The 25,208-nt window shown below is 43.0% G+C and overlaps 3 protein-coding genes across 3 annotated transcripts; all 3 read right to left on the bottom strand.

Moving 5' to 3' along the window:
* Positions 1–5,959: 5,959 nt before the first annotated feature.
* Positions 5,960–8,098, bottom strand: LOC142973392 (catalase-like). The gene is made up of 2 exons (XM_076115060.1): positions 8,016–8,098; positions 5,960–7,685 (listed from the first exon to the last, which is right to left on the bottom strand). Exons 1-2 carry the CDS (start codon positions 8,091–8,093, stop codon positions 6,249–6,251), a joined length of 1,515 nt encoding a protein of 504 aa, XP_075971175.1. The 5' UTR covers positions 8,094–8,098; the 3' UTR covers positions 5,960–6,248.
* A 7,176-nt stretch (positions 8,099–15,274) lies between these two features.
* LOC142973391 (catalase-like) lies at positions 15,275–17,274 on the bottom strand. Its single transcript, XM_076115059.1, has 2 exons — positions 17,157–17,274; positions 15,275–16,801 (listed from the first exon to the last, which is right to left on the bottom strand). The coding sequence occupies exons 1-2, from the start codon at positions 17,268–17,270 to the stop codon at positions 15,365–15,367; spliced, it is 1,551 nt and encodes a 516-aa protein (XP_075971174.1). The 5' UTR covers positions 17,271–17,274; the 3' UTR covers positions 15,275–15,364.
* Positions 17,275–19,113: 1,839 nt separating this feature from the next.
* Positions 19,114–23,366, bottom strand: LOC142973390 (catalase-like). The gene is made up of 3 exons (XM_076115058.1): positions 23,220–23,366; positions 21,789–21,987; positions 19,114–20,777 (listed from the first exon to the last, which is right to left on the bottom strand). Exons 2-3 carry the CDS (start codon positions 21,897–21,899, stop codon positions 19,344–19,346), a joined length of 1,545 nt encoding a protein of 514 aa, XP_075971173.1. The 5' UTR covers positions 21,900–21,987; positions 23,220–23,366; the 3' UTR covers positions 19,114–19,343.
* Positions 23,367–25,208: the final 1,842 nt, after the last annotated feature.

The following is a 25,208-nucleotide window of genomic DNA, read 5'->3' as shown; positions in this document are numbered from 1 at the left end:
TGATAATACGACCAATATATATAATCGACTTCCTTGGTTGAATACCAAGTTAGTTTTGTCGTTGGTCAAATGTAGAAACTACATTGCTTGAAACTCTCTATGGCGCGGTCAGCAAGTTCATGCGACTGCTAATTTGATATCTCTGGTTCAATTCGCATGCCCGTCTATTGCAGATATTTACGAAGACGTGATTTGCCACTCATTTTGTTTACTGCCGTATTACTTACTGTAGTGTATCAGAATCTGATCATGAGGTCTCAGACTAGGTCCCCGAGTCACAAAAAGTGCTTTTAGTCATTTAGTATTAGATTATTCCTCAATAATATCCCGGAGTCTTGGTAACGTGCCCGATATATGACAATAGACTCACTCTCTATTAAATGGGACTAACACTGTAAATAGCTAAACGGGTATTTCATACACCTCCGCTAACTTACACTCTCGGGTATAACAGGCACGATTTTCTGTACATGCCTTCAAACAAAATTTAATAGTACTTTAAACAAATCAAGCGATTCTAGCGCCGCAGTCAACAGCAAATATAACTTTGTATTTGCGCCCTAGGTGATATGTTTGTTCAAATGGCTTTTATTCCTACACAGTAAATATATGATAGTCGATAATTTAAATTGTCCATTTACATTTATGTAATAAGTATGTTATGTAATATAAGAATTGTGTAAGCATGCTAATGTGGTAGGTATCTGGAATGGGACGTTTATGGATTGATACTAATTTAAAGTTTTCTAATGTTAACCTAGGGTCGCTGTTAATTAATGATGAAAATTTACTCATTAACATAACTTGTAACTTGAAGTTAAGTTAGTAATAATTTTGTTCTTCCTTTAATGTTTTATCCATTGCGTTATACAATATATAATAATATGCACCTCTTAGTCAAAGTTAAAGACATATTTATATGTCGGACGTCGGTACAATACTTGACACGTTTAAGCCTGACAAAAAAATACACTTATAATTGTATTATTCCAACAAAATACAAAAAAAAAACGTTATTCTCTAAAGCATCTATTTTCAATGGTACGCGTAGTGCGTACTCGCAAAACAAAAATTACAGAGAGTAACTTAAGACTCCTTATACCTCTTTCCGCTAACGAAAATAAAGGGTACATGAAATCAATACGTATTATAAATCAAAGTCGTCAGTTACGTCAGTCTGTCGTCGGTCTATTCGCAATAAGCTCATAATCTACTGAACGCATTCATTTTTCACCGGTAGATAAGGAGAGTCTCGATAAAGGTTTAGCGCATGATTTGATAAGGCTAACCTGGACAAAAGCGGAACGAACTACTAGTATTAAATAAGTGCTTCTTTTATAAACGGATACGAACCTTACAAGTAGTTATTTGCATACTCTCTGATTGTATCAGTGTATTTAGTCCGACAATCAATTGAAACATGCCGCCGTGAAATCAATTATGTCATTACTATTACGAGTGGCTCTACTTGCTCTACATTCAGAACTGAATGAGTCAATGATGAGCGACTGTCGTTAGTAGAGGTCGTCTAATCACAAGACGCTTCAAAAACCAAGTTAATAAATAAATCATTTGTGAAAAATTTAGAATCTCTTTATTTTTTTAAGTCGGTACGCAAGTTGAGTTTTTACGGACTAGGTATGCAATTTTACGATGTGAGATTTTAATTTCCCATTATAAAGCCTAAAAAATCAACTGGTTACCCTACTCGTGATTTTATAATGAGGAAGACCGGTTGATAAATCTAAAACTTCACTACCCAGAGAATCTAAAAAGTCACTAAAAAGCACCACTAATAATAACATTTCGTACCACGGGTGACTTGACGTTTCGGCACACTTGTCCAAATGGCCATTTACCAAGTTTATCCTAAATATCTAGTGCACGTAGTATTCTCTATCTTATCTTCAAAGTGTAATAAATCACATTTAATCGTTTGCATCATACATCATGCTTTCATTGCGTTCAGTATGATAGATGGCGCTGTCTACATAAGCCCTTCAGGCGCTCCAGCTGATCCATTGAAGCTTGTAACGCCTGAAAACTATTGTCATGAAATAACCAAGAGATTATTTGTACATCCTATTTCCTTCGTGGGCATATTTCTTACTCTTCCACGCAAAACCTTCGGAATGGGTTTAGGTAAAACTCTACAGTAATAAAGACACTTATTTTATTTGGTTATTACACATAGGTTCCCTTTTTTTTACGAAAGTTAACTGCTTTTTATTATACTGTCCTATTTTACCGGATCATTTTTCAAAAATGTTACATCGATAATTACATATTTTTAAGCATACCTACGTTTTAAAGAGTCGCCCGTATTTTTTTACTATATAACTGCATAGAAAGTAAGCATTATACTATTATCAAATTCCAATAATATCACTAGTGTCGTAATAATTTCTAAATTGGTAGCGATAGATTACAGCCTGTCGCATGTCGTTTTACAGTCAGTTGACCGTAGCGCCTATTGATCTGTGCTTTGGCAAATTTGCTCGGCCGTGTGCACTTCCCCATGTACTTTGATTGGTATTTATTTGACACTAGTTTATACCCGTGATTGCACTTGCTAGTGCCATTGAATATATTGGTTCTTAGTCTGTGCTGATATCAGAAATGGTACAATTTGAATGTGTGGTGTTTGTTCCTCGGTCACGCCAAAACCACATTACAAGTTTTGATATGATTATATGTATTAAAAGATACTGTATGATGCGATGTATGGATGTAAATGAAGCAAAAAAAGTCGTAGGGATTGTAGTCACTGTTGCCAGTTCATTCTCTGGTTTCAGCCTACCCCATGGGAAAAAGGCATGACTGTATGTAGATAAGTATTGCTTTAATTAAACCAATTTGCTTTGGTCGAAGTTTCTAAATGTTTACAATTTAGCCACGTGGTTTACTCTGGCACTGGGCTAGGTTTAATCTAGCGAAGTAACTAGTGGGCCGGGGAATAAGTCCTCGGGTCAGACCGCAACCTCACTAGCGTGGGGACAACCGCTAGCACGTAACTAGAATAATAAAATACACGTTTATTTACAAATTTGACGTAATTTAAAGCACAAATATCTCGGAATATTTTTTTTTGGTTAATAAATGATCATTTTGAACTAACCTTGTTTGATTGCGAGATTATAAATATTTTTTAAAATAAGGATTGCGATGTCAGTTTCTTATGAAATATCCGCAGATTACTATGTTGCAAAAAGGTTTAGTCTAGATTCCTCCGTACAATGTTTAAATATTGATTATAATACCTATAATTATGAGTACGTACCGCACAATCTAATAAGTAATAAGTTAAGTTACAGAGGAGCACTATCATAGTTCTCTCACCTACCTAAAAAATATAGTAAGACAATTAAACAGACAAACAAACGTTTCTTTCGTATCGCTAATATCTATGCTTACAGACTCACCAAGCAATAGGCATGATGTAATGCAATCGACACGAACATTTAACGTTGTCGTCTCAACAAATTCACCGTGTATCCTTATGTACGCGGAATTGCCAATATACGAGTATGTTTCCCACGGGTAAAGACAATGATGTCAGCTTTACGCCTGTTCATACATTAGGTATTTGTTGTAATTAGAAAATACAGCTGATTTCGTCTACTCCACCATTGACACGAAGAAGAAGACTCCATCCATTTTTAAAGTGCAGGCACGTAACAGCACAGACAAAGCTCAGGTTTTCTTTTTTTGTGACGGCTTTTGCATTAAGAATTACTATTGTATCGCGGGTACTTTTACAAACCCACATACAGGGGATACAAAATTAGTTATATTTTCACGCAGACGACATCGTGGGCAGAAGCAGGTCAAAATATACCTAAATCTGTAAAGAATTGACTGTAATCAACGAAGATAAATATTCGTTGAAATTTAGTTTTTCGTCGATGAATACATATAATAGAAGACATGCTTATCTGATACTGCCGACTCCGTGTCAAAATCGAATAGGAGAAGATCATAAACAAACACCTTCAATATTTTACCAAAATATCGTTTTCACGAAACATAGAAGAACCTCGTCTTGCCCGGTCTTGCGTCTCAAAATGAGGGCTTTTGATCGGCTTCGACACATTCGCAGTTTCACTTTACGTTCATCAATTTGATCAATATTTAGAAATAGGGTGAACAGTACAAGGGTTGCAAAACAAAAGCCTCAAAACTAGATCATTTAAACCACCGTGAGAACAAACTCTCGAATAAAAACTGAACTGTGACGATGTACTGTCGTGAAAGTTGGTGTCAAGTGTTCAGTATCGAATATCTGTACCGGTCTGATTGACAAGGGAATAGAACCCCGACTGTGTACTACTACCACATTGTAGTGTCGACTAACTGATATTTATTTATTTAATACACAACAGGTATAATACAAATATAAATCAAATACAGCCAAATAAATAGATCTAGATCCCCTTGCAGTAGAATTGATCATAAGCCTTAGCAACATCATAACTTCTACCTGTATGCCAAATTTCAGCCCGATTCGTGTAGTGGTTTGGGCTGTGCGTTGATAGATCACTATGTCAGTTAGTCAGTCACCTTTGAGTTATATATTTAGAAGATTAGAATAGGACAAAAAGACGTGCTACTTTTTACAGGATTCAAGTTTATTTACAGCGATTAATTAAATTCCGGTAAGATCTATTCACCTTTCAGATAAAACCTGATCAATTTCATTACAAAACGAGTTTGTACAAAGAGCTTCATAGTAAGATTGTCCGAGAACCCCTCGACATTCCAGCCCGGAGCGGCAGGTCACCTCCAACCACTTCAAAGCATAACGACCCTCAATTTCCCACGAACTCAAAGGGCACTTTACACCAGACTCAAGTTACAAACAACTTACACAACCACAGCATAAAATACACGCCAACTAACCCTTACACCTTGTTCGAACTCAAGAACATTTTGTAAGGAAATAATCTACACTGTGGCACGTTTAAAAACGTCGGCTTAGAATAGCTAAGTCGTTACGTTTCAAGTCAAAACATGTTTAAGTAACAATAAGCTATTTCAGTGTGCAATTGTTTGCTGGAAACAAATTGGTTGCGAAGGTATGTTAGTGCGATTTGTACGTTTGCGTATTGCAAATTTTATTTCTATTTAGAACGATGAGGAAATAGAATAATGTCATTGACCTTTGCCACAAAGATCTAGCAGGTATGTTACGTTTCATTCAAAGAATGTGGCTATCATGCACTAGTTAGTATAGGCTCTATCAGGCTCTATTTAGCTTAAGCCTTGTGTACAAGATGCAAGTGTATGATAAATTTCATGTACATATGTATGTGCCAAGGGTAGCTAGTAGTTTCGTAGATACACTTCGAGACCGTACCCAAAAACCTTACTAAAAATAACAAAGTTTACTAAAGTCGCCTGTTGTTATTACATCGAGCATGATTTGTGTATGTGACTTGTTGCTATTACTATTTCAGAAAGCCTTACGCAGGTAAAGTGTTTTTTGTATTGGGACTGAATAAAATTACTTTATTATTTTTTGTATATTTTTTATAAAAAATCTTAATAATATATACTTACTTTTTATTTGTAGGTATCTAAAGACCACAAGGTGAGGTACAAACCACATTATGTAGACTATCAAACATAAACAACACAGATTTATTAAATATTTATTTCTTTCATTTATTTAATTCTCTATACCAAAATACTAGGTATATGTTACTGTAAAAGCCCGAACGGTGGTAAATCCTAAGATTTTCCGGTATAACCTAAGATTTACCAACTCGCAATGGTAAAAGTCCGATTTTTTTTTTATTTCGAACTTTTACCTATATTCACTTGATGATGTCGAGATGTCGCCGGAGCCCCGCTTCGCGGGGCTCCTCCTGCTGGGTGGTAAAAAAAAAATAACCACGAAGGCTAAGGTGGGAGCTTCGCTTCGCTCGCTCCCACCTTAGCCTTCTAACCTAACCTACCCATGTCGCTGTGCCCAAAACTCCTTCTTTATAACTATGTCACAGTATATAATTATACCGTGAAATAGTTATAAACATAGTTATGAAGGAGGATTTTTTTATATACCGTAACATAGTTTTTAAACTCTGGCTTGTTCGGACTTTTACCATTGAGAGTTGGTAAATCTTAGGTTTTACCGGAAAATCTTAGGATTTGCCACAGTTCGGGCTTTTACAGTAACATATACACTAAATAAAACAATTTCTTAAAAATACAAGTACCTATCTACTAAATATTTTACAATCTAATCATCATAACTCATAATCACATCTCGTCCTATTCGCCAGCAAACCTTCACGAACTCTCTCACTTAGATCTGAATGTACCAACTGAAACGCCTTAACAGCCCGGTCTTTCAAAGACTTAGTCACTTTACGCAAACTATCCACAATATTCTCCACCAGTCTCGTCCTCTCGTCCGAAGTCATTTCATTCACGTACAGCTCGCGAGCTTGATCATAATTATTCGGAGGACCTTGATAAATATCTATAAGATCTACACCATCCTTATCTACATACGGCACTGGTCCATTAAAAGTATTTGGATAATAGTTAGGTATATCTCTCATATTGTCGTTTAAAGGAGCTTCGCTATCCCGGTTGTACGTCAAAGGTTTGCTCTGTAAAGGACAGTTTACGGGAATGTTGAAGAAGTTGCCTCCCAAGCGATAGTACTGAGCGTCTCTGTACGCTAGTCGACGTGCTTCAAACACCTTGTCTGGAGCTCCGAGAATACCTGGCACGAGATGCGATGGACTTAGAGCTAGCTGCTCAATTTCAGCAAAATAGTTAATCGGATTTTTATTCAAGACTAGTTTTCCTAGCGGTCTCAATGGATACTTGTCCAAAGGCAAAACCTTTGTGAGATCAAAAACATCAAATCCAGCATTTTTGACGTCATTCAACGTTAGCACTTGAACACTGACAGTCCAACTCGGGAAGTCGCCATTACCGATGGCTCTGTACAAATCTTTGGTAGCATAGTCTGGGTCTTCACCCGCTATTTTCTTTGCTTTTTTAGACCGTAGGGTTTTAATACCTAGATCAGGCATGAAGTGGAAGCGGACAAAGTAATTTTCCCCGCGGTCGTTTACTAATTGGTAAGTATGGACGCTGAACCCAGGCATGTGTCGGTATCCATCAGGGATACCACGGTCGCCGAAAACCATTAGAAATACGTGCAAGCTCTCCGGTCGTAGTGTAATGAAGTCCCAAAGCATATTTGGATCAAACACATTCGTAGAAGGATTTCTTCTTTGCACTCTTACAAAAGTGGGGAAGAGTATCGGATCCTTGTAAGCGTACATAGGAGTGTTGAGGCCGACTATGTCAAAATTACCTTCTTCTGTATAAAACTTGATTCCAAAACCTCTGGTTTCTCTTGATGTATCAATGGAACCTCTTTCCTGAATGACTGGGGAGAATCTGGCAGCAACTGGCGTTCTTTTACCAACCCTGTTAAAAAGTTTGGCTTTACAAATGTCTGAAAAATCGTGAGTTACTTCGAAATACCCGAAAGCGCCTGCTGCTTTAGCGTGGACCACTCTCTCCGGTATTCTTTCACGAACGAAGTGTGTCATACTTTCCATGAAGAACTCGTTAGATATTAGCTTCTCGTTTAAAGTTACGGTGGCCTCTTTAAGGTTTATGGGTGCTCCTGCGGCAGTCGTCATCACACCTATTGGACCCTGAAAGATATATTTATTAATCATAAGTAAATCAAATAATTTTATGATCAAAATTTATAGGTATACATATAGATGTCATTAATTAAAGTAACGAACTGTTATTTTCTCATATGTAGCGTATAATTACTCAATACAAATTCCTTTTTTAGTTAGCATCTAATGGGCTTCCACAAGGGTACCTACTGGCTCCTGCACTTTTCATCATCTATAAAAACGACCAGCCTAGCATCTAAGTGATGCATGACAATCATGTTTATTCTACCGATGAACGTTAACACAGACTACAAACAACATTTTTGACATAAAACTAGAAAACGGGATAAAACTTACCAGTGTCTTTTCTTTAAATATAACCATTTGATCGTCGACCGGGTCATTTCTTATTTTTGCTGTCACAACTGCCATCATAACCAAAAACATAAAACGAAGCCATTTTTGCACCATTTTTGGTAAAAGTAATAAAATTCTTTCGTTTAAAAATGTCAACGTTTATCTTACTGAATACAAGGGCTAACTAAATGGTCTCTGAAAGAAATTGGGACCTTATTAAACAGGGTTACGACACACATAATGGTTAAAACACAAAATTAGTAAGAAGCACGTACAATTACCTAATTTTATTATATTAAGACCGCCTATATACGCTCTTACAGTACTGTGAAAACTCATAAAAATCACACTAAACCTTAATTGCTCAGTCAAAGTATCTCTTAGATTGGTCGCAAGATAAGAATTTTATTGGGACTTAAACTGAAATTTGAAAATATAGGAGCCTTGAGTCGACGACCAATATTTTATTTGAATTAATTTAGTTTGATAGTACAATACATATTATACTACATTTATTTAAAAATAGAAGTCACGTACATATATACTTATCAAGCACGCATTTGTCTAGTTCGGCGAAATGTTTACGTAAATTTTTGTTTGGAATAGGTCAATGTTGCTATTTATAAATGTTTTGAACTGTATTATTTATTGTAAAACACTTTATGTTCGCTGGCTCATGTTGACGCCTCCGGCTTTCCAGGGTTAAAATTAATCCCCCTCGGGGAGTTTCCACCTTGTCGTGGTGAGGGGGCTCAGTAGACGTGGCAATCCAGCCACGGTGAAGCTAGGAGGGACTCAACCCGTAAGGCCTGACTTAAGTCGGGTTCGGGGGCTGCCGTCTCTTTTGAGATGGTGGTCGCGAGGAAGAAAACCTCTATAAAAAATTACCCTTTGGCGGCTCCGTTCCTCATCCCACAAACCTTCGGGTCGGTGGTATGGGGAGCGGTTCTGGCTGGTGTGGCGGGAAGCAACGGCAGGTAATCTCCTCGCGGGGATTGCTGGCCGGGGCTTCCAGGCCAGTGGGGGGGAGGACGGGCTCACCCGGATTCGGTATCGTTTCCGGGTGGGCAGACTTCAGTCACCGTCCTCAAACTCGTTATCCCGGCGGAGGCGTCGTGGTCACGTCTCGCGGCCACTGCTGGGACCGAGGGCCTTGCCTTAATTGGCTGGGTCAAGAGGAGAAAACCTCAATAAAAAACTTTAGGTTAGAATTCCCGTGAAACCTGCCCGACCTCACGGTGTAGATAGGGTTACCCAGGTACAGGGGGCTCTGCCTGGGTGGACGGTATATTTCCCCCATACTCGTGGGATCAGTATGAATATTGACAATTTAAATAAAAAAGTTTGTGGAGAAGTTGGGGACGTAGTCCCTGTTGTAGACGAGGGAATATTCAGGCGTCCTAAGACGCCTGAAAATACCCAGAGGGTGGAAGGAGGTGGAGGGGGTTCCAGGCCCCAGACGCTTAGCGAAAGGGGTTCTAGGTCCCGGACGCTTAGTGGAAGACGTTCCAGGTCCCGGACACCTGTGGTGTTGGGGGCCTCTAATTCGGCGCAGACGGACCAGCTTGCTGAGCTATCCGAGGCTGAGGAGCCTACGTTTTTCAGGCGTCCCTCTATTAGTGACAGCGAGTCGGAAAGGGACAAGGCTGCCTCTTCGGGCGGGGCCCCGATGTTCAGGAAGGGGCGCCAGGTAGCCAGCGAATCAGGCAAAGGCCGAAAGCGGCCAGTATCAGCCATGCGCCAAGAGGTCGAGCCTCTGGCCAAAGTGAGCCCACGCAAGGGTGGGAAAAAGAAGAGAGGGAAAGCGCGATCGTCTCTCGCTAGCGAAGAGAGTGGCCTCAGCTGTGCCGTAACCGGGTCGATGACCGACCTGGACATAGCCCTGAGTGAAGATGAGGGAAATCGCCTCCAATTGAAGCCAGGGCCGTCTGACCGGGAGCTGGAAAAGCTGACCGCGACAGACATCGCCCAACTAATGTTGCGGCACATGGATGCCGTCCGCCATGTTGCGGACCGCTCCAACCTCAAGGGCTCATTTGCTAAGTCCATTAAGGAGGCGGAGAAGGAAGTCCGGCGGGCGGCATCCGAGTTGAGTCGGCGAACCGCCTCGGTCGAGAATGTCGCTTTAAAAGCAGAGAACCATCGCCTTACTCTCAGGGTCGACCTTCTCACCAAGGAAGTGACGGCCCTGAAGGAGGTGGTGGAGTCCTTGTCGGCTAATTCTAGGCCGACTGAGGTGACGTCGGAGGGCGACTTCGATCGGAGGTTTGCCGATTTTCGGCTATTCTTAGACGCCCGCTTTGGGGCCATAGAGGCCCGGCTTCCGCCAGAGCCTCGCCTCCGCCCGCCTCTAGCAGCGGACAAAGGGGTGGCGCAACCAAAGCCCGCCCCGCAGACTAATGTCGCGTGGGCAATTGTCCCTCCGGCCCCGGCTCCTTCTTCGGCCCCCTCATCTATCACTGAGAGAGATGGCAAGGCCTCCAAGGGCAAGGGCAAAGGCAAGAGGAAAGGGAAGAAGTCAGAGGGGGGAGTTGTACCGACTCCTGCCCCTGCTCCCGGCCCAAGCCAACCTGCTTCGGGCCTTCCGGCAGGCCCACCGCTTCCGCCACCCCTTTCAGAGGGATGGAACGTTGTGGCGCGTAAGCGCTCAAAGAAAGGGGCAAAAGCTGCTGCACCGGCGCAGACGCCTATAGCCGCAGTAACCAAGAGTCCTGCAAAGAAACAGGAGAAAGCGGCGGTCGCACTGCGTCCCCCGTCGGCGGCAGCAATAATTTTGACGGTGTCGCAGGATGCCGTCGCGAGAGGCATCACCTACGCTGAATTGATCGCCAGGGCGAAACAGAACATCGTCCTGGCGGATCACGGCATCAGCGGGATCGCCAAGATCTGCGTCGCCGCGACTGGCGCGCGGAAAATGGAGATCCCCGGGCCAGATGCGGAAAGAAAGGCGGACTCCCTCGCAGGGAAATTGAAAGAGGTCCTGGGGAGTGACGCGATAGTGTCCAGACCCTGTAAGTGCGTAGATATACGAATTCGCGGTCTGGACGACTCTGTAACTCCAGAGGAAGTGGCTCAGGCGATTTCGCGAACCGGAGGCTGCCCAGTGGAAGCAGTAAAGGTTGGCGCGGTCCGCAGCGGACCACGCGGAGAGGGTACGGCCTGGGCAAAATGTCCAATTGTGGCTGCAAAAAAGGTTGCAGATGCCGGAAGGCTACTGGTGGGGTGGGTCTCGGCTCGTATTAGTGTCGCTGAACCCCGCCAAATGCGCTGCTTCCGGTGCCTGGCCGCCGGTCACGCCCGGGCCGTTTGTGATTCCGAGTGTGACCGCAGCGACATCTGCTACCGCTGCGGTCAGGCCGGGCATAAGGCGGGGCAGTGCTCCGCCGCACCGCGCTGCATACTGTGTGTGCAGGCGAAGTTGCCGGCGGAGCACCGTCTTGGGGGTCCCTCCTGTAGGGCCCCCAAGCCCAAGAGTAAGGCAGGAAAGGCCTCTCAAAAGACGGGGGGTAAGGCTCCCCAGAACAATATAAATGGCCAGCCGTCACAGGCCGGGGAGGCAATGGAACTTGGCAATTAAATAATGGCCGAGATCCGCCTCCTACAGGCGAACCTCAACCACTGCGCTGCAGCTCAGGACTTACTTCTCCAGAGTATGGCGCAGTGGTTGATACACGTGGCAGTGGTCTCCGAGCCCTACATGGTTCCCGCCCGTGATAATTGGGTCGGGGACCTAACGGGCACGGCGGCCCTGGTAAGGTTGGCGTCGCACGGCTCGCCACCCTTCGAAAAGGTGGCAAGAGGTCGCGGATGCGTGGCGGCGTCAATGGGATCCGTGACGGTGGTCGCGTGCTACTGCTCTCCGAACTGTGTCCCGTCTGACTTTGAGCGATTCCTTCAAGAGGTGTCGAGGCTCGTCAGATGGGCACACCCCTCCCCCGTTCTCGTGGCTGGGGATTTCAACGCCAAGTCTGTGGCGTGGGGATCTCCGGCAACTAATGCCAGGGGTCAGGCGTTGGAAGAATGGGCTGTATCGCTTGGGTTGGTTCTGACCAACCGGGGCTCGGTAAACACGTGCGTGCGTCAACAGGGCAGCTCGATAGTGGACCTCACGTTCACTAGCGCCGCCCTGGCACGCCGTGTCCAGGACTGGAGCGTGCTAGAGGAGGTTGAGACGGCATCCGACCACCGGTATATCCGGTATCGGATTCAGCCTTCTCCGGCCGCTCCGAACAGTCCGGGTCGGGCCCCGGGTGGGGCCGGCCCGCGGTGGGTGCTGGGACGTCTCGACCGAGAGCTGCTGGTCGAGGCGGCCTTGGTGCAGTCCTGGAGTCCAGCGCCTGAGGGTCCGGTGGACGTGGAGGTAGAGGCTGAGTGGCTCGTGGACGCGATGTCACGCGTATGCGACGCGTCCATGCCGCGGGCCCGCCCCTGCCTCCCCAGACGTCAGGTGTATTGGTGGTCACCGGAGATCGCGCAGATTCGACAGAACTGCGTGATCGCCAGACGTCGATACGCTCGAAGCCGGCGTCGTCGCCGCAACGAAGCCCGCGAGGCCGAGTTATATGCCGCCTATAGGGACTGTCGTAGAGCCCTGTCGGCGGCTATTGTGGAGGCCAAACACAAGGCCTGGGAGGAGTTCCTGGACACGTTAGACCGGGACCCCTGGGGGCGGCCCTACAGGATGGTGCGTGCCAAACTGCGCCCCTGGGAGCCCCCAGTGACGGAGAGTCTCCAACCCGAGCTTCTGGAACAGGTAGTAGCAGGCCTGTTTCCGGACCGGGGGGAACATCCTCCCCCGTTTGCCGTTGCGGCGGCGGTGGATTCGGGGAGCAGTAGCAGCAGTGAGGAGTTTGAGGAAGCAGTCGCGCCCGAAGTCACCTTGGACGAGTTGCACCGGGCGGTGGACAGGCTGAAGGGCCGTAACACCGCTCCGGGGCCCGACGGAATTCCCGGACGGGCATGGGCATTGGCTCTGCCCAACGCGCTCGAATCCAGGGTGACATGGCTGTTCTCCTCATGCCTGGCACAGGGTCATTTTCCCCGTAGGTGGAAGACGGGAAAATTGACCCTGATCAAGAAGGAGGGACGCCCGCCAGATTCTGCGTCGGCATTTCGTCCCATCGTCTTGCTCGATGAGGCGGGCAAGCTCTTTGAGCGCCTTTTGGCAGCCCGTCTCACCGAGCACTTAATGGGACCGGGACCGGACCTCTGTGACTCGCAGTTCGGGTTTCGCCGGGGCCGGTCCACCATTGACGCGATCTCGCGGGTGAGATCCCTGATTGGGGACGCAGTGAAAGGGCGAGGGGTGGTCGTGGCGGTGTCTCTTGACATCGCCAACGCCTTTAACTCGCTTCCCTGGAGCTGCATCCTCGCTGCGCTCAGCCACCACCGCGTGCCGGAGTACCTGCGGAGAGTGTTAACATCTTATCTCTCCGACAGGTCCGTAGCGTATCCCACGCGGGACGGGTGGCGCCAGAGGATCGTCAAGTGCGGTGTTCCACAGGGGTCGGTACTTGGTCCGACGCTGTGGAACATCGGCTACGATTGGGTGCTGCGGGAACCACTCGTGGCGGGGATCGACGTGACTTGTTACGCCGACGATACCCTCGTCACGGCCCGCGGCGATACATACCCAGAGGCGGCTCTCTTGGCCACGACCGGCGTCGCCGAAGTCGTCAGCCGTATTCGGCGCCTGGGACTCGTGGTTGCCCTAGACAAATCCGAGGCCATTTGTTTTCATGGGCCTCGGCAGGCGCCGCCGGTCGGAGCGCAGCTAGTGGTGGGCGGAGTTTCCATCAGCGTTGGTAGGTCGATGCGGTACCTAGGCATCGTCCTCGACAGCAGGTGGAACTTTCGGGAGCACTTCCTTCGCCTTGCACCCAAACTTGTTGGAGCTGCTGGGGCACTGGGAAGATTGCTTCCGAACCTGAGGGGGCCCTCGGGTGCATGCCGCCGGCTTTACACCGGCGTTGTGCGCTCGATGGCTCTTTACGGGGCGCCCATCTGGGTGGATGCCCTGAATCGCCGGAACACTGCGGTCCTTCAGAGACCGCAACGAGTGATGGCGAACAGGGCCATACGGGGATACGTGACCGTCAGCTTTGGAGCGGCATGTGTCCTCGCCGGGACTCCCCCATGGGACCTCGAGGCTCGTGCCTTGGCGGAACGTTACCGTCAGGCGAGAGCAGAGAGGAACACGGGGACCGGATTACTGCCAACGGGGGCACTCGCACGGCGTGAGTGCCGCGACGAGATCCTCCGGCAGTGGTCCGAGCGGTTGGTAGAGCCAAGCGCCGGTGTTTTGACCATAGGCGCTATCCGACCGGTCCTGGATCGATGGGTCAACAGGCGACACGGGTCGATGACCTTCCGGCTGACGCAGGTCCTCTCCGGGCACGGTTGCTTCGGGAGATACCTGTGCCGGATCGGCAGGGAGTCGACGATGGCTTGCCATCACTGCGGCTGTGCCGAGGACACGGCGGAACACACACTCGCCGTGTGCTCGGCGTGGTCGGAGCCGCGCGCGACGCTTGTTGACGCCATCGGAGCCGATTTGTCACTCTCGACCGTGTGCCGGGCCATGGTCGACAGTGGCGAGGCATGGAGCGCCATGGTCACCTTCTGTGAGGAGGTGATCAAGCGCAAGGAGGAAGCGGAGCGGGTCAGGGAGCTCGATCCCCTCGCTGACCCAAACCGCCGACGCCGCGTCGGGCGCAGGCGGGTGGCGCATCTGCGCCGCCTTCCTCCTTAAGTGGAACCTCCGGGTGACGGAATCGGGACTTCCGCCGCCCACAGGAGAGGTGAGGTTCCCAAGATAGGTGATGGGCGGGTGGTGTCACGTCCATCGTCTATGGTGTTTGATGCCGTCACTATCCACCCAGGCGGCATCACCCAAGGTAGGGCCCCCCTACAGGGGGTGAGCCGCGCATGGCGTGCGTCTTGCGGTACTAGCTTATTGCGGTTATCCCGGCGCACGTCTTTGCGGAAGCGGTTGGACACTCGTCAGGTTTTTAGTGGGCTCTACGGCGGACCACATACCCCGTTTGCGCAGTCCCAGTGCGGCGGGGACCTAGCCGGTGGGTCGACCTTTACAGCGACTCCGATTGGTTTCCCTGACGAAAAAAAAAAAAAAAAAAAAAAAAGGGTTAAAATTAATAAATTAGTGATAATAAGTTAATCTACTGAAGAATCTGTAAATTGTTGTAGTACTGGTTACATTCTGGGTAGAAAAACTCAAACCTAATATAAATACATTTTTTATTATTGCATGATAAAATAATAAGGATGTTTTTATAAGTAAAAATAAAGTATATGCTGTTCAGGTTCAATTATTAAATACCAGTGTATTTTTACATTATCGAATTACCAGTTAAGGTTCTATTCGTTTGCAAACCTTCCCGTATCCTATTACCAAGATCTGGATGAATCCTTGTAAACATCTTGACAGTTCGGTCTTGTATTGGCTTTGGAACTGTTTTCAGTGTATACAGGATGTTTTCTATAGCCCTGCTTCTCTCCTCCGTAGAAAATTCATTGACGTACAAGTCTCGAGCCTGTTCATAGTTATTCGCCTCGTCTTGATACACCTCTATAACCTCAACACGATTCTTCTCCTTGTAGGGAACAGGTCCGTTGAAGGAATTAGGATAATAATTCGGTATATCTTTCATATTATCTAACACTGGAGGCTGTCCATCACGATTATAAGTCAACGGCTTACTTCGAATCGGACAGTTCACGGGAATCTTGAAGAAGTTACCTCCCAACCGATAATACTGAGCGTCTCTGTACGCTAGTACTCGTGCTTCAAACACCTTATCCGGTGCCCCGGGAATACCTGGCACGAGGTTCCCTGGACAATACGCCAACTGTTCAATCTCAGCGAAATAGTTTCGAGGATTCTTGTTCAACACAATTCGACCAAGCTTGCGTAATGGATATCTGTCCAACGGCAGTATCTTAGTAACGTCAAAGACATCAAACCCAGCATTCTTGCAGTCTTCGTAAGTCAGCACCTGAATATAAACAGTCCAACTCGGGAATTTCCCATTACCAATAGCTACATACAGATCTCTTATTGCGTAATTTGGATCTAGAGCGCTTAGCCTAGCTGCTTCTTCAGAGCGTAGATTCTTTATCCCTAAGTCGGGTTGAAAGTGAAACCGGACAAAGTGCTTTTGCCCGTGTTTGTTCACTACTTGATAAGTGTGAATCCCAAAGCCGGGCATGTGTCGGTACCCGTCAGGAATGCCGCGATCACCGAACACGAGTAGAAACATGTGCAAGCTCTCCGGACGCAGCGTTACGAAATCCCAAAACATGGTAGGATCAAATATATTAGTCGCTGGGTTCCCTTTGATCACCCTTACAAAAGTAGCAAAATGTATAGGGTCCTTGTAAACGTACATAGGTGTATTGAATCCAGCTATATCGAAATTACCATCTTCTGTATAAAACTTGATAGCAAAGCCTCTTGCGTCTCTTGCTGTGTCGACTCCACCTTTGCTTACAATTACTGGAGAGAACCTCGCTGCGATGGGCGTTCTTTTACCAACTTTGCTGAAGAGTTTTGCTTTACAAATGTTCGTGATATCGTGAGTGACTTCAAAGTAACCGAAAGCACCTCCAGCCTTTGCATGAACGATACGTTCTGGCATTCTTTCACGGACTAAGTGAGTGAGGGAATCCAGAAAATACTCATTGTAGAGGAGTCTCTTGTTCAACGTTACAGTGTCATCATTGTCAATGGGAGCACCTGCCGCTGTTGTCATTATTCCGATGGGGCCCTAAAAAATAGATTTGTTAGAAATACTAATGACACAAGTTAGGCATTCAAAGTTGCACAAATTTATTAACACAACATACGAAACAAACTAAATTAAAAATTATGTGTACATACATAGCTCTACTAGATTAGACTCCGTCCGCTTGGACTGTACATGGCTATAACCCTTAAAGCTCCCGTTTTCATAAACAAAACTATCCTTTGTCTTTTCTTGGGTCTCAAGCCCTTAAATATCTTTGTGCAAAATTTGTTCGAAATTGGAACAGTGGTTAAGGTGTAAAGAAGAAACGGACAGACAGTATTATTTTCGATTTTATATTAGTATTTAACTAACATAATAAATTGAAATGACTTACCATTGTGCTGTTTTTAAACAAAGCAATTTGGTCTCTCACTGGATCATTTTTTGCTTCCGCCATTACAGCTGTCAATATAATGTAAATAAAAAACCTAATTAATTTTAAAATCATTTTCTTATTTTTAACCGACTTCTAAAGGAGGAGGCTCTCAATTTGACCGTATTTCTTTTAGTCTTAATTCCAGACGTTCAACTTAAAATAGTGATTGTGAAAAAATGCGATGTATTTTGGGCAATCGTTTGTAAAATGTCTCCACTCTCCATTGATATTATTATCACCAGTATGGTAATGAGATGATTTCACAATTACATTCGTATATGTATTTAGTGCAGACATAATAGTGAGTATGTACAGTCATGAACAATAAACGTAGGTCTACACGAGAGGAGTTCGTTTGATGATTCTGCCTACGGTTCTACAACCTCCGAGCTATTTATTTATTTCGGTTTACCAACAGATATACATAAAAAGGAGCACATAATATAATCAATTCTTAAATCAGCCTAATGTATATCTAATTACAGGTAAACACAGCATGCATTTTTATTGTAACAAAGATACGTTACCTATTGGAAAATGTGAGGTAAAGTTAATTAATTACATTTGTTTGTATGTATAAATTTTTTGTGTATATTGTGTTAGTGTTATAAATATTGCAAAAATACAAAGGGTAGGCAGAGACTAAAGAAAGCCACTTGGTACAGTCTTTACAAACATCCTTTGCTTCTTTTACATTCATAAGGTCCTGACCGATATTTGGCTAAGGTGGCCAGTATCATTGAAACTAGCGAACTTTGCAGGACTTTGTATGTAGTGTCCAAGTGTGTGCACAATACACAGGTATACTCTCTATTCTAATGCCCTCAAAGCCCGTTGGGACGACTAAACCGATACGACCAGTAAGAGGTCAGGTGCTGGGCCGACGGTTTTACGTGGTCTCTGAGGCACAGAGGTCAACAAGCTCAACTACCTAACTCCGGGCAATCTCTGAGGAATTCCTAATAGAAAAACTTAGAAAAGACTTTTTGGGCCGACCTAGGATTCGAACCCGAGACCTCTGCGCGGCGGTCTCATGCACTATCGAATGCTCTAAAGTCTAGGGAGGTGGACTGAAAAAAAAAATTTGTAACAACAACAATAATAAAATAAAATAAAGTTCAGATAAATTTTACACCGTATAAGTACTATGCCTTCTTTATTTTTTACTAATTATAATAATATCAGTGTATTTTATTTATTTTACCTAATTACTTTGAGAACGAATGTACAATAAATATCAACGAATAGTATTTAAGTATGTTAGGAGAATTTAAGAATGTTGAATGTTTTTTTTAGTTAAGTTTAAAATGAATGCATTTGCCTCATAAATATTCATTGCACTACATTTAAACTTGAGAAATTTATACTTATTTCTTTAAACGAGGCGGTCATAGCCAGCACGGCTCACTCACCGAGTTAAGCAACTTTAGCTCTCACATTTCATGGATGGGTGACCAGTTTATAGTATTAAAGCTAGAACTTGTTCAACAACGGAGAACAGGGCTCTGAATATGTATTTTAAGTCCTGTCCTGTGTTAATGTCCCTTTTGTGTATTTAGAAAACATTTGTCATCGAAAAGCATTAATTGATCCTGCAGGCAGAATAACCTTTAAAATGTACCTTGCGATACGCCGCTTATACATTTTCTAAGAGACGGAGAATTACTGTGAACTGATATATAGCAGAAACAAATCGACGGTCGCCGTGGTGCAGTGGTTAAGGTGATCGCCACGCCACTACAAGTGCGTCGTAAGGTTGCCGGCTCGATTCCCACTCGAAACAAATATTTATGTGATTCGGGTCTGATTGTAGTATGTTTGTATAAGTTCCCTTGACACAAGAGAAATTCCAAAGTAGAGGTCTCTTAAGAAGAAACACTGCACAAAGAAAAACACCACTTTTATTACAAAAAGATACAAAATGGAATACACACAGCGGCTAACTTTAGGAGATAACAAAAGCGCAACCAAATACGTATATTTAGCTCCTTAGTACTTATTTAATAAGAGGTAAAGAACAGAATCAGATGAATCTCCAAGAGGGAGAACCAGAAGTATGAGGCATGTGAACATTACCCCTGTGAGAATGCTTCTTAAACAAAATTACATTATTTACAAGATATATCTTCGAAATGAAATTATGTTCTAATAGAGATAATCGTACCTAGTTCTATTCGCTTGCAAACCAGCATATAGCCTTTCACTAAGATCTGGATGTATTAAACCGAACATTTTGACAGCGCGATCCTGCAAATTCTTCGTAGCTGGACCCAAACTGTACAAGATATTTTCTACCAGCCTCTTCCTTTCGTCCGTAGTCAGTTCATTGACGTACAACTCTCGCGCCTGGTCGAAATTATTCGCTTCGTCTTGGTAAACCTCAATAAGTTCAGCGCGATTATGTTCCTTATACGGCACCGGTCCATGGAACGAATTCGGGTAATAGTTAGGAATGTCTTTCATGTTCTCCTTTACTGGAGGCTGACCGTCCCGATTGTAGGGAAACGGTTTGTTATGTAGCGGACAGTTCACGGGAATGTTGAAGAAGTTACCTCCCAAGCGATAGTACTGAGCGTCTCTGTAAGCTAGTCGACGTGCTTCAAACACCTTGTCCGGAGCTCCGAGAATTCCTGGTACTAGGTTTGCAGGACTGTAAGCTAACTGCTCGATCTCAGCGAAGTAATTCGTTGGATTCTTATTAAGAACAAATCGGCCTAATGGTCGCAATGGATATCTATCTAAAGGCAATACTTTAGTGACATCAAAAACATCGAAACCAGCATTTTTGACCTCGTCCAACGTCAGCACCTGGATTTTAGCAGTCCAACTCGGAAAGTCTCCATTACCAATAGCTCTGTACAAATCTCTCGTGGCATAATCTTGATCGGTCGCCGTTATTTTCCGCGCTTCCTCTGACCGCAGACCTTTTATTCCTTGATCAGGTATGAAATGGAATCGAATGAAATATTTGTCACCGTGTTCATTAACTACTTGGTAAGTATGAATACCGAAGCCAGGCATGTGACGGTAGCCATCAGGAATCCCTCGGTCACTGAATACTAGTAAAAACATGTGCAAGCTCTCTGGCCGTAAGGTTAAGAAATCCCAAAGCATATTTGGATCCAATAGATTAGTCGCAGGATTTCTCTTCTGTGCCCTCACAAACGTTGGGAATAGAATCGGATCTTTGTAGACGTACATGGGTGTATTGAACCCGACTATATCGAAATTTCCGTCTTCAGTGTAGAACTTGAGCGCAAATCCTCTCGCATCTCTCGATGTATCTATTCCACCTCTCTCAACGACAACTGGAGAAAATCTCGCGGCTATTGGAGTCCTTTTACCAACTTTGCTGAATAACTTTGCTTTACAAATATCTGTAACGTCGTGAGTAACTTCAAAGTAACCGAAAGCTCCACCGGCTTTAGCATGAACTAGTCTCTCTGGGATTCTTTCCCGGACTAAATGTGTCATGGAATCCATAAAAAACTCGTTAAATATAAGTCTATCATTTAAAGTGTCCGTTTCTCTTACATCTATAGGTGCACCTGCAGCTGTAGTCATTATTGCGATGGGACCCTGAAAAAATGAAAATTAAAAAAATAAATAAAAATAAACGAATAAATCATAAAATCAGTATAATGTTAAAACAACATCGAACGTTTTGGTAAATAAAAAAAACGTGTTTATAGATTATGTTGTTTAACTAACCTCTCAAGCGCCCGGCCACCGTGTCACGGTTGAATGTGCTACCCCCGTCAAGCGTCCCGCCACCGTGGTACGGCAAAACGATCTTACATTAAAAAAACGTAGAAATTAAATGCTAAAACTATGTTTATCCCTTTCAAACATATTTGACATTGAAGCTGATGAAACGAGACGACGATCTAATGCACACACTTGAATAAGTGGTTGATATAGGCCAGAGAGCACCTTAAACAACATCTGACCCAACGACATGTTCCTTTATGACCAATATTGTAAATACTTTTTTTAACTAATTTTAAAGATTTGAGTATATTTTACAGTTGGATTTTAATGTAATTATTCATTAACTACACGATAAGACCTTCCGCCATATTATTTTTTATGCCTAAAAATATTTTTTAGACTTTTTTCAAACACATGCCTAAAGCACACAATATTCAGATTAAACTGACTATTGTACCACCACTATCAAATATTATTTGTGGTTTATTTTTTTAATAAATAGCAAATTTTATGTAGATTTCAAATATATAAGGTATGACTAGGGTGTTAGTATCAAAATATGACGGAATCAGCGGTTAAACGCCAACCGCCAATTCAATTTCGCGCGCCATTTTTGGCCCGGACGCTTAACGGTATATTTGAATTTTGACGTTGGGCGCTCGAGAGGATAAATACCAATTTGAACTTTGATTCACGATTTAGTGCATGCATCGTCTTTGTAACATGCTAAATAAACATTTCCAAATGTAATATAATATTTTTCGAAATAATATCATTCTAGTTTACACCTTGTTAATTATTAAGTAAGAATGCAATTAACAAAAAAGTGCATGCGCATCTAGTTTAAATGCAACAAAATATGTATATTAATGAGCTCACCGGTGTTTTTTCTTTAAAAATAACAATTTGGTTGGCTGCTGCATCGTCTTCGACCTTCGCCGTCACTGTCGTTGCCAGCACAAACACCAGGATCCTCAGCTTTAAACCCATTTTTAAATTGGTAACACAATTCTTGCTCTAAGAATATTACCAATCTTTTTACTGGGGCTTTTCTTTGTGTGTCGGCTGAACAAATAGTCTGCAAAAAAAATATAATTAGCTTACTTATTGTATGTATTGATTGCCTTCTTTTGTAATGTAGGTTACAGAATGTTTGACATATTTCTTAACATATTTCTTGAATGCAAGTCCCCAACCTGCACCTGGCCAGCGTGGTGGACTCGAGGCCTGACCCATCCCCAGTTTGGGAGGAGACTCTCCCATAGCAGTGGGACAATAACAGGATAAAACAAGGTGGAGAATGCAGTTATGACATGGAAATTTTACCCAATTACTCTTCCTGGAACGAAAGAACCACTTGGGTCTTAAGTTAACGTTGCGAAACTTTGCATGTCCCGCAAAAAAAGGCTTAAAGAACTTTTAGACGCGTAGGGTGTGTAAGGAAATCAACGTGATTAATAATCGGCAATTTCCTTCACCGTTTGAACGAATGATAATTATTTCTAATATAGCTTTTATATGTACTTCGATGAGTGCCTAATACTCTTTTGTTTTGTTTGATACTCTCATTTTTAATTGCTCGTTAACGGATTTAATTAACCTATTCAGATATCTCTTATCCTTTCAATTCAGATTCTCTCGTGCCGCTAATGTATGAGACTATTGATCAAGATTTAGGTAAATTCCTGGGCCAGTAAAAGTGCTATTAGTTTTTTCCAATTTCTACTACCTCTAGAATTAGTTCAATAGTGTTTCGAAGTGCAGACGGCATTATTAAATGAGTCATGAAAAATGTTATCTATTTAGCAAATAAAGACATACGCTAGTAGATACAAAAGGAGCTTTAAAGCGAGAGACTGAATCTAGTCATGATGTCAGTTATCTCAAGATGCACTCCAACCTGAATCTCATTAATGAAAAGCTGTACCGAAATTTATAATAATATTTTACTGTTCGCTACGTGAATCCCACATTTATTATATCTTCTGCCCCTGTATTAACAGTTAGTCAAAGAATTGCGATCGCGGGAAATAAAACTTTTGTAGAAAATATCTTTATATGTAACTTTAAAATTACAGCAGATTACTCAGGAATTTTGTCAATAACTAAGATATTAAATAATGGAAAACGATTCCTTGCAAATCTTAATTTCGAGAATCAAACTCTAGACCTCGTGATCTGCAGTCGCATGCACTGCCATACTTGCAAAGAAAGAGTCTTAATTTAAGAAAAAAACATTTTCCCGCGAAAGAACTTTTCCAACAACAGAGCTTGTTTACTGAACAACAAAATTAACCATAAGGTACCCACCGTAATAATCCGTGTTAAAACAAAAGCAACCACTAAAAATACCAAGAACTACATCACTGAATCGAAAAAGATGACTGAAAAATCATGATAAAAAACTAACGCACTGTATCTAATACAATTTAAGCTAAATAGTTCGAGTGGTGGAGGCTTTACAGCGACTGGTGTTATGGCCAAAGTCTATCAGGTAAACGTTACCATTTGAAACGACCTCCGTCACAGTCTAATAGTTATGAAATAAATAGTTTAGCAATAACTTATTTTCTTATACAAAACCCGAGTAAATAGCCCTCATGTAACAAGTGCACGTAATCGCAAACGCTTTCAGATGCATTTTATAGATATTACAATACGTCCTTGCATGTGTCCGTTTACTTGCAATTTTAGTTTATAAAACAAGACGATTCAGTTAAGTTATTCATTCAATAATTGACTACAAAAGCTTAAAGATTTTCCGTCCGTTTAAACAGCTTTCAAATACTTTTTTTTTAAAAGATACTTACATTATAAAACCCGACGTAAATCAGATTTTATCGTTAATTCCTTTGTTCCCGAATTTCTCAAATCATTTAAATTAATTTGTTTAAATAACAATTCAATGTAATTTGGATGTATCTAACCTCAAATCGATCACAATTTCATAGCTCTTTGTTTTTTCTTCGTTAGAAAAAAAAAGATGTTCAATCCATCGCGTATTAAAAACTAGTAAAAAAAATACACTACCCTAGGCCTACTTACTGATAAAACATTGATCGCAATCAATATCGCTTTCATTTGACATTGTGGAACCACAAAACCAATCAATATCTAAGTAGTAGACGCCGATACATTTTTTTACCATTTATTGTATCAATGTAAAACGGGTCTTCCGTTCAAGGACAAATCTATTGTTTCAACTTAGTAGTGCGCGTGGCGCTATGGTCAAGGTGGGCGTCATGCCATTGATATAGCCGAATATCGCCGGTTCGATTTCCAATAGAAAAAAATATGTATGTACCAGCTATGTATTTGAATGCTCAGACAGAATGTGTGAAGAAATATGGGCATACACACAATTGCGAGGTGTAGTACACTTCAGCATTTAATTTTGTTTAAAATTAGTGAAATAGAAAAACATAATAGATGTTTAATATTGATTAATATATGTAGAAGGTATGTCCCTTAAGTAGGGACTAAATAAATTTACCATCTTGATATTATGTGGAGCTCACAACTTTGTACGGTAGAAAAACTGAGCTGCGAGACTTGGTTTTTTACAGGATGTTTTGGTGGCAAAATTAACACTTAAGTCAAATCTGACTATCGTAATACGGGTAGGTAGGTACCTAACAGAAAGTTTCCCAACCAAATAATACGAATCGCAAAAATACGTGCTTTGCAGCTGACCAATAGGTTTGTTAAGGTTCCTTGTGTACAATATTCAAACTTTCTTCCTCTCCATTCGGGACCGTTATCGTCCTCACAATTACATTCTCTTATAATAAACAAAGCCAATGGTATGTACCTATAAGGTGAATTCGTTACAAATATCTAATCTCCATAAGCAGCCTCAAGGTTTTGAAAAGGCGACGTAAAAGTATAGTTACATGGCCATTTTAATTATCAATTATTGTTAGACCACAATTCTTAGTCATGCAAACAATCAATTGAAAATTCGTGATACTCAATCTAAAGGTGACTAATACTATAGATACTAAAAAAGTTTAATCAATTTCACGTTTTGAAAGCGTACAAATGGTTAACGGGGGAAGAAGAACTAGGTATAAACTACATCAGCGGTCGTCACGTGGTCGTCACATTTTTCTGCTCAAGTGCTATAAACGTCATGGCTACACTGCGGGCCCTATAAGTTTATGGGACCTGTCCGCGGTCGTACCCTGGAAATCGGAGCAATTTTTTAATAGGCTTTGAATCGATTTCGGTTAGTACACTAAGCTAAGAGTTAATCATTTTCTGCCGCACAACAGGCAAACGCATGTAGTTTATTCAAAA

This window comes from Anticarsia gemmatalis, chromosome 5, assembly GCF_050436995.1.
Source record: "Anticarsia gemmatalis isolate Benzon Research Colony breed Stoneville strain chromosome 5, ilAntGemm2 primary, whole genome shotgun sequence".
Taxonomy (NCBI): Eukaryota; Metazoa; Arthropoda; class Insecta; order Lepidoptera; family Erebidae; genus Anticarsia; species Anticarsia gemmatalis.
The sequence above is the reverse complement of the archived record's forward strand: the minus strand, read 5'-3'. Positions and strand labels throughout refer to the sequence as shown.